The following is a 9,395-nucleotide window of genomic DNA, read 5'->3' on the forward strand; positions in this document are numbered from 1 at the left end:
ATATATATATATATATATATATATATATATATTTTTTACATTGGAACTTTGGAAGAAACAAATAAAAATAAAAAAAATTATAACAGAGTTATACATTGATAGGTTTCGACCGTTTGGTTTATGTCACATTAGAGAAGAATTCGTATATGCTATCTTGCTATAGGCTTCACCTTCACGTTGTCGGTATCAAACGTTACAGTCACATTCAGGTCAACCGAGCTTTGACTAGACTCCATGTTTTGGTTCCTATTTATCCTCGCGTTTTCAGAAGCAAGACACTCTTTGAGATTGATGATAACTTGAGACATGGTTGGTCGTTTGGATGAAGAAGGATTTGCGCATGACATTGCTACTTCAAGAGCTTTCCAGACAGAGCGGGTATCATAATTCCCGTTAAGTTTCGGATCCACGATCTGGCTAGTATCTCCTTTAGTGATCACAAATGAAACCCATTCTGCTATGTTAGGGTTTTCACGAGTTTGATCAATCACTCTTTGGTTTGTGATAATCTCTAGTAGTAAGATCCCGAAGCTATAAACATCACTCTTCTCAGACAACTCACTTGTTAAGTAATATCTGTAAAAGCAAGAAAATGAAGTGTGATTCATATATAATATTCTTTAACCACTTGAAACTGTATGTAAACCATGGTGTAGGATGACGGATATACTTACTCGGGATCAAGGTACCCCAAAGTACCAGCAACAACTGTTGAAACTTGAGACTGATCGCCTCCAACTTGAAACGATCTAGAAAGTCCAAAATCCGCAATTTTGGCCTTAAACTCTTCGTCCAGTAGTATATTTGTACTTTTGACATCTCTATGCACCATTGCTGGTTTGCATCCAGTATGCAAGTATTCTAATCCTAATGCAGCTTCTATAGCTATTTGCAGTCTAGTACCCCAATTTAAAACAGAGCCACCATGTTTTCCTTCATCAAATGATTTTTATTTATATCGTAAAGCTACACTAAGCATTATGCGAAATCACATATTTTTTAAAATGAAATATAATCTTAAAAAAAAATGGAATACTAATTCAACCGTTTTTTAATTGATATAATCTTCATTTTGGTGATCTATAAAAGATTCTTATGAGTTATATCTGTGTTCACCTGATAAATGCTGATGTAAGTCTCCATTAGACATGTATTCATAGATGAGAGCAAAATGATCTTGCTCATCACAGTATCCAACAAGGCTTACCAAATTTATGTGGTGAACCCGTAGAAGAAGTTCAACCTGGCGGCAATGTAAAGCAAACATACACACATACAAACATTGGTTTAACATATAACATTTAAAGATACATTTTTTTTTTTTTTTTTTTGCATTCCACCTATATGCGGAACAATTTAAACATTTCATACCTCTGCCTTAAATTCTTTGTAGCCTTGTGCTGATGTTTGGGAAAGTAGTTTGACAGCTACTTGCTCTGAGCCATTTAGATCACCATGATAGACAATGCCAAACCCTCCTTCACCAAGAGGTCTTTGTAAGTTATTAGTCATTTCCATAACCTCAGAATAAGTGAACCTTTTCTTTTTTGTTTTGATCCACGGTTCAGACTTATTTCCTGCAGGCAAAGCAAATTCAAGTATATATATAAGCTAATATATATATATATATATATATATTTGTTTCTTGATTTAAAGAGGTTACAAACATTCCATACTTGATGACATTTTCTTTTTGAACACAAAAAGGAGGATCATTACAACAACGATGGTAGCAACGGAAACAACCGGTGCAACAATCGTCACTGGAAATTTCTTCTTTGGCTTATCTATGCATGTATTGGATAGACAAAGATATTTGTTTCCAAGGACACTAAAAAGGAGAAGTTAGAATTCATAAGATAAATTGAATCAATGTTTAAAGCTCAGATAATGATCGAGTATAAAACCATGTGATAATCTTACTATAACTTTAGTCCTTTCCTTTCTCTATCTCGAAGAGCTTGAGGAATTGAACCACTAAGATTGTTCCTGCTCAAGTTTCTGTCAAAGTAGAAGAAGAAATTTTTATATGTACGTACACAAAAATGATTCGTGTGAAAGCAATTAGTAGATAAATTTTAGAAACTTTATTACATGACCAACAATGATTTTATAGAGGCTAGAAACTCCGGTACCATTCCACTCAAAGTGTTATTTGACAAATCCCTGAGACGAGAAAAAATGAACCATTATTTGCTTTGTGTGATGGTATATATTCATAAATATATTAAACATCAGATAATGATCATACTTACAAACTTTCTAGATGAGTCAGATTCTGAAAGTCAGATACTATGGTGCCACTCAAGCCACTCGCAGATAAATTTCTGATTATTGTAAACCATACTAAAAGTTTAGATTATATAGAAACAAGATCTTTGAATAAGTGTAAAACATGTGTGAGAGACAAAATTATATCTTACAAAGAAATTATTCCTGGTGGTGAAGATATGTCATCTGTGATGCTACAATTCAATCCATCCCACATGAATTGCTTCGGGGCACATGGATCTCCTTGCCAAGTGATTCTACTCAGTCGATAAGTAGATTTGATGTTCTTGATAGCAACCACTAGCATAATATAATTTCATTAAAGCGCGAAAAATATTTAATAAATTAGATTACATGGAAATGTTTAGTTAAATGATCATTTCCTTATACAAGCTAGCAAAGAAAAAAAAAAAAAACTATCTATTTTTGATACCTTCACTTTCAGTTGTTTGAGATTGCGGAAGCTGGAGAACTGAGTAAACTTCAAAAGCATTAAGTAGAGGTGGAAGTGTCGATCTTTGGGTTTTTATTAACTGCATGCGGCAGATACCTCCTTTGCATTGCCTAGGATTTGTTGTAAGCCTGGTCGTTATTTCAAGACTTTTAGGACTAATAACTCCGGTGTTAATTGTTTCTCCATTCAATACAAAGTCGAATTCTCTAGTATCATTGGCCTTTAGGACTTGGATCTCGGAGAAGTGCATGTACAAGTAAATTTGATCATCAGGATTCTCCAAACTCCAAATCATCATTAGAGGAGCATCAAGATTTGTAGGTGCGGCGGCCTGCTTAAGTGCAGCTTGCGGTGGATCATAGTGGTTTTTATTGGATACATTTGCAGTTGTTGAAATTAGTGTCCATTCGGGTTGAAAATATGGAATCCATGAACGATCATAAACATCTTTCGGGTACCTATTACAACTCACAATCTTTCTCTTAGCATGGTTGTCAAAAAGTAAAATGAGTATCCTTTTCATTTACATATAGTAATTTAAGATATAGACTAGTTATGATTTAAAGTTGAATACATACCGAAGAAGAACTGAGGCATTGGTAAGATACATGCGAAAGTAATGTTTCAGGGAACCAGATCTAGCGATGTAAGTATCACTCGCCAAAGGTCGTAGTTCCAAAGCTGATATCATTGGTGTAGTTGCCCCTGTCTTAACAAGACAAATTTGCAAAGAGTTTGATTTTGGGATGTGAATGATCTCCTTCACTGTACCAGCTGGCACTATTTGCAAATCTATTGTTGTCCACTTATTAGGACCGATATGCAAATCGAATTCAGGGCTAACATTAAGCCCGTCAAAATTTCCATAGAAAAACGTTGCTCTTATAAGATAGTTCTTCCCTTCTTCCACCCTTAGATCATAGCAGTTTCGTATTCCATCGGGAAAGTATCGTAGGGTTGCGTATTGTTTTAAATTTTCCGGTTCAAGATTTGTCGGGATTCTACCGGTCTTTCCACTTTGGATGAAATTCTCGTCCGATGAGAACTGTATTCCGGTTTCGGATTCTATATAAGGGGGCTCATTTAAAGGTAAACCACAATCTAAACTGATAAACCCTGTTAAGAAATGAAACATATGAATGATGAAAAAAAGAAGGTGTTGAGTATATGCATGGGTATATAGCCACATAGGGAAAAGGGTACTAGCTATGTTAGTTGTGCTCAGTACGTCACACCTCTATTGCCATCTCATAAATCCATATGTTCGACTATCCGTCTCCTCTGAGGGACTTATATGACAAAAATAAAATAAAATCGTCCCACACTTCATGTGTTGTGTTAGTAGAAAAAAAAATACTAACTAACAAAAATAGGGAAAACTAAAGATGAAAATTGGTTAAAAATACCACACTTAAATCAGATTATATTTGTGGCCTCAAAATTTGTATTAATAGGTGACGGAAAAGTGTTTATTATGCCTTATGGTCGGACGGGGCAGGATACTTGCATACCTTCTTGACTTTGTGCTTCAGCAAGATGAAGGATGAGAAAAACACCAAACCAATACGCCACTAGAAGCAAACGAAGCCTCTTCATGATTCCGATCACACTACACGCAAAAAATTAAGATCAACGCACACTTATGTACTCACGTTTCACTTGTATACTATATGTAAGGGTACACGAATTAAGCTTCTGTTATATGGACACTAAGTTAAACCAAGCTAAAGTCAACCATATGAGAAATTGAGTGACGATCGAATGAATTCTTGATTCAAGAAAAACCAAGTGAAGGAGTGAGCAATGATGTCTTCTAGTTATAACATCACTTTCGCAAGATTAATATATTTTGAATCAAAGCACGCGGAAAGTTTTCATACATGTCGTACGTGCGTATACGACCAGGTCCTATCATAACCTTGAGTAGAGAATTTTCATTGGTGCAATTAAATTTATTTCTTAATTCTTGACTATACAAAATGTAACTTGCTCAGATAGACTTTTTACCAAAGACCTTGTCAATCTTTGAAAAAAATTTTGGGCTTTAATATTCACCACCATTACGCATGAAGAAACGTTAAGAGCGAGTTGATTTTAATTAGGGTTGTCAAGACTTGGATATATACCATATTTAAAAATATCAAGAGCATTATGATTAGATTAGATTAGATGCAAAAAAATAACTTATATAATCTATATGTCGATCAAACAGTCTACTCATCCCATCTATCTTAACATTTTTTAAGTACATTTTTGTGCAGTCCTCTCTTATCTTTGTATCCAAACAAGTTTCAACTAAATTTTCTACAATCCTTACAACCAAACACAATCATTTCCTTATTTAATAATATTAATTTCCTAAAATCTATCTACCTAATTTAAAGTAATATGTTATATTAAAATACAATTCTCCTTTCACTTTTATTTAATCTCATATTTAATTATTTGAATTTTATTTAATACATAAAGTTAATAAAATTTTAGTTTTTTTTTTCAGCATATGTTGTGATATGAATTATTATAAACTGATATATATTTTAAAAATTGTTTTAGGATTTTTGTAACCAAACAAGTATTTCCAGATATATATTATTTTACATTTGAGTTATTTAAATATATAATGAATATTTACAATTAAAAGTTAAAATAACACGCAATGAAATTATGTTGTGTGAATGATTTGGATCAATATGAATATAAATTTAATTATCATTAATTTGGTGTTACACAGATAATTTATCATTTTATTATTTTGCTAACATTATCAATATTATAATATTAGATATATTTAACTGAGTAATTTATGAAAATGTAGAGAACAAATTATTTTGCTGTAAACTGTGGGTTAAATCCTATAATTAACAGTCAAATACAATTATATAATCTTACACTAAACAAAACTAACACATAAATATAACTTAAATTTTGATCTATTTGTTATAAATATTTGACTGTTAATTTCTTCAGAATGCACAAGGTTATTGATTTATAAAACAAACAAAACATAAAAGAAATGGACCATGTACCACGGGGTACATCCTAGTTAGAAAACATTTATTATAGAGGCACAATTGGCAAGTGTTCTTTACGACTGCCAACTGGCCATGTATCTAATATCATACAATACTTGGATTGTAGTTGTGTACTTGTGTACAGAGAATTCATTAGAGAAAACATAAAGATGTTGGCTTATTTCAGTCTCTGCATTTAAATTTTCGTTCGGGCCAAGGGAACATGTCATAGCCGAAACGGCATTTTTGTGTTTCAACCTTTTTCTTAGTATTTTTTATTAACAAGGGAATTGAGATATTGTTTATATATATATATATATATATATATATATATATATATATTTCTCTTTTGTTTTCTCTTACATGGATACCATTTGCAGTACAATATACTTTGAAGTATCTAAGAGTAGAAGGAGAGTAAATGAACGAAATACATGAATTCAACAATTTAAGCTCAAAATCAAGAGGGTTGGAAATAAATAGAAGTGACCAAACCATAGAGATAGAAACGATACTCGATCAACTTTTAAATGTATCGTATACATGCATATTATTACTATATAGTCCAGTCTGAAAACAGACATTAACAGATAGACTAGTTATGGTTATACTTATAAGTTGAATATGTACCGAAGAAGAAGGTGGAATCAAAGTGTTCGTTGACATGCAAAAGCTGGTTTCCTTTAGACAAATATAAACGAGGCTGAACAATCAAAGTCAATGACCACTTGAAAGCCATCCATTAATTAAGTAGATTTATATAATTAATTATGACAATTTGAATCTTTTCTGACCAAGAAACTAGTAACAACTAACAAAAACTATTCCCACTACAAAACGTATTATAGTACTGTGTATATTTAGATTGAGATTGTCCAATTACTAAATTTCATTTCGCCAGTTAAATTTTTGGGTTTGAACGATGACATGTATTTACGTTTTCAGAGGATTGACTTGGTACTTGGTATATATGGTCTTTTGCTTGAAATGTCTAGAGTAGTTTTGTTCCCCTCTTCGCTTATAAACTTGATTTATAGTTCATAACTTGGAGGCCGTGACTTTCAGAATTTTCATTGGAAAGTTAGAGAATATGGAGAGTTCATATAGGCTTTTGTTGGTTTTCCTTGTAACTTTCGCTACAATTCACTTTGTTCAAGCTCAGGACGAAGGTATGTCAACATTTTTATGTTATTGGTAGCATTCTTTTCTAGTAGATTAAACTTGTCTCTTGTGGCATTCCTATATATGATCATCTTAATAGAAAAAAAAAAGAGAAGGAATTTTGAGTTCTATGGATTTAGGATAGTTTGAACACGTTTCTAGTATCATATAGACGATGGATAAACCACCCTTTGAAAGTAATCAATGTATCTTGACCCAAGATTATTCTGTTTTTTTTTCTTTTTTTCTTTTGCAAGTAAAGAAATTACGTTTTCAAATTACCAAGAACTAGCTAGGTGTGTTGTCCCGCGGGCCTAATACCTTAAAAATTAGAGAAGTTTGATATTGTGGTTTATCTATTAGCATAACTTTGTCGACACTTTTTGCAAATCCTTTTTAGATACATATTTACTATTACGTTTCGACAATTTTGTCCGTTCGATCTACCTGCATATTGTTAACACATGTCAAGTCTATCAATAAGATTTTCACAAGTGCAAGAAAAAATTATATAATAAATTACAAATTCTAAAACTAAAAAGATTATAATTACTAAATTAGAATAGTATAGAAAACAAAAATAATATAGTAGATTACTAATTCCAATTAGAAAATAATTATAATTACTATTTTTAAAAAAATCTATTTAAGGACAATAATACAAAAAAATGTTCTTAAAGTATATAATTTTACCATGCAAATTATTATGTTCTAATTTAGTAATTAAGATTATCGCAACAAGTATCAATCAATCTTTCAGATTTTAAGACATGTACCTTGAAAATTTGATTTCTTGATAAAGTTTTGAGATTGGAATATTACAAGTGATTTAAGGCCGCGACTTAGAGAATTTTAAGATTGCATGTTTTGTTTGTAGTTTTACCGTATGATTTTGATTTATAGTTTTATCTCATTAAAACTCTTATTTAAAACTGATAACATTAAACTTTGATATAACTACCACTCAGCTTTTTTTCTTAGTTAGATTCTTTGATATATTTGGGATTGTGTAAAATTGTGAGACATTTTCAAAAATACTCATTATTTTATGTCATTTTTCAAAAATATCCCCTCATGTTATTCATTTTCAAAAATACTATTTTTAATATACAAAATAACTAAATTTTAAACCCTAATCCTAAATATTAAACTCTACCCCATCAAAACTATACTCTAAATATAAAATAGAGAACCTAACCTAATTTTTCTTTTTAAATTAATTTAATATATTGTAATTGTGTAAAAGATATCAAAAGGGTAATTTCTAACAATTTTTTTAAAATTTTCCATAATTCTTTCTTTTCATGAATGTGGTTTTGTATTGAAACAGGATTTATCAGTTTGGATTGCGGGTTATCCCGGAGTGAACAGTCTCCTTATACTGAGTCTGCAACTGGATTACAGTACTCATCAGATTCAAGTTATATCCAAACTGGAAAAATTGCTAGGATTCAGAGAGATCTTGAGGGACCTCACTTAAAGCCTCAAACAACGGTTAGATACTTTCCAGACGGAATACGCAACTGTTACAATATTACGGTGAAGCAAGGAACCAAGTATATGATCAGAGTTAGAGCAATATATGGGAATTACGACGGTCTTAATACTTATCCTAGATTTGACTTGTACATAGGCCCTAATTTCTGGATAACACTAGACACTAAAGAGTATGTCCGGAAGGAGATCGTTCACATCCCAAGATCAAACATGTTGGACCTGTGCCTTGTCAAGACGGACACGTCCACGCCATTTATATCGGCCATCGAAATGAGACCGCTACCAAATAACAGTTATATCACCACATCCGGTTCGTTGAAATTGTTTTCGCGGTATTATTTTAGCAATTTAGAGGACATACTACGGTGAGTTTGCTTTGACTAAGATAATATAAGTCTTTGATATCTTTTTATCATTGTTCATTTTATGTTTGCTTAAAGATTTAAAATTGTGGCAAAGAATAGGTACTCCGAGGATGTCTATGACAGAATGTGGAATTATTACAATCAAACAGACTGGAAGCAGATATCCACAAGTCTTACGGTGAACACTTCAGATAGTTTCCGTCTTCCTCAAAATGCTATCAAAACCGCTGCAACATCTGCGAATGCCAGCGAGCCATTGATAGATATCGAGTTTCCGGAATCTGCTAATGATAAAGTTTACATTTACCTCCACTTTGCTGAGGTCGAAGCCTTAAAAGCCAATGAGACTAGAGAGTTCGACATTTCTTTAAACGGAGAATCCATAAAAGAATCGTACAAGCCTTTATATCTTCAGTCCGAAACGTTAAGCAACCCGTCGCCCGTTATCTGTACAGGCCAAAAATGCATCGTAAAGCTGACGAAATCGGGGAAGTCTACACACCCACCTCTGCTTAACGCCATTGAAGGTTTTGCGGTTGCCGATTTTCTACAGTCTGAAACTGATGAAAATGATGGTACGTACGTAAAAACGCTATAGTGAATGTTTTTGTATATTACAAATTACAATATGCTAAA

General features: G+C 32.3%; 2 protein-coding genes across 3 annotated transcripts in view; one reads left to right on the forward strand and one right to left on the reverse strand.

Annotated features, from left to right (window-relative positions):
* On the reverse strand, positions 63-4,503 carry LOC104711095 (probable LRR receptor-like serine/threonine-protein kinase MEE39). 2 transcript variants are annotated; one of them, XM_010427769.1, is made up of 12 exons: positions 4,237-4,503; positions 3,304-3,841; positions 2,705-3,183; positions 2,424-2,571; positions 2,256-2,327; positions 2,095-2,166; positions 1,924-2,001; positions 1,677-1,831; positions 1,372-1,577; positions 1,117-1,243; positions 675-933; positions 63-576 (listed from the first exon to the last, which is right to left on the reverse strand). In XM_010427769.1, exons 1-12 carry the CDS (start codon positions 4,319-4,321, stop codon positions 150-152), a joined length of 2,646 nt encoding a protein of 881 aa, XP_010426071.1. In that variant the 5' UTR covers positions 4,322-4,503; the 3' UTR covers positions 63-149. The 2 variants fall into 2 exon arrangements, with proteins under 2 accessions (XP_010426071.1, XP_019085901.1); XM_019230356.1 differs by having other exon boundaries at positions 258-576; positions 675-749.
* The window catches only part of LOC104715328 (probable LRR receptor-like serine/threonine-protein kinase At1g07560), a 5,808-nt gene continuing 3,103 nt past the window's right edge, over positions 6,691-9,395 (forward strand). The window contains exons 1-3 of the mRNA XM_019230214.1: positions 6,691-6,905; positions 8,228-8,759; positions 8,859-9,182. Of these exons, the coding sequence (XP_019085759.1) occupies positions 6,827-6,905; positions 8,228-8,759; positions 8,859-9,182 (935 nt within the window). The 5' untranslated portion in view covers positions 6,691-6,826. The remainder of the gene's footprint in view (positions 6,906-8,227; positions 8,760-8,858; positions 9,183-9,395) is intronic.

This window comes from Camelina sativa, chromosome 9 (genome assembly GCF_000633955.1).
Source record: "Camelina sativa cultivar DH55 chromosome 9, Cs, whole genome shotgun sequence".
Taxonomy (NCBI): Eukaryota; Viridiplantae; Streptophyta; class Magnoliopsida; order Brassicales; family Brassicaceae; genus Camelina; species Camelina sativa.

Bases quoted from the DNA above. Each gene is read 5' to 3' on its own strand.
- LOC104711095 (XM_010427769.1), bottom strand. From the start codon at position 4,321: ATGAAGAGGCTTCGTTTGCTTCTAGTGGCGTATTGGTTTGGTGTTTTT. The intron at 3,842-4,236 runs GTATGCAAGTAT...ATTTCTTAACAG, and splicing joins TGAAGCACAAAGTCAAGAAG to GGTTTATCAGTTTAGATTGT. The intron at 2,002-2,094 runs GTAATAAAGTTT...CTACTTTGACAG, and splicing joins ATAAAATCATTGTTGGTCAT to AAACTTGAGCAGGAACAATC.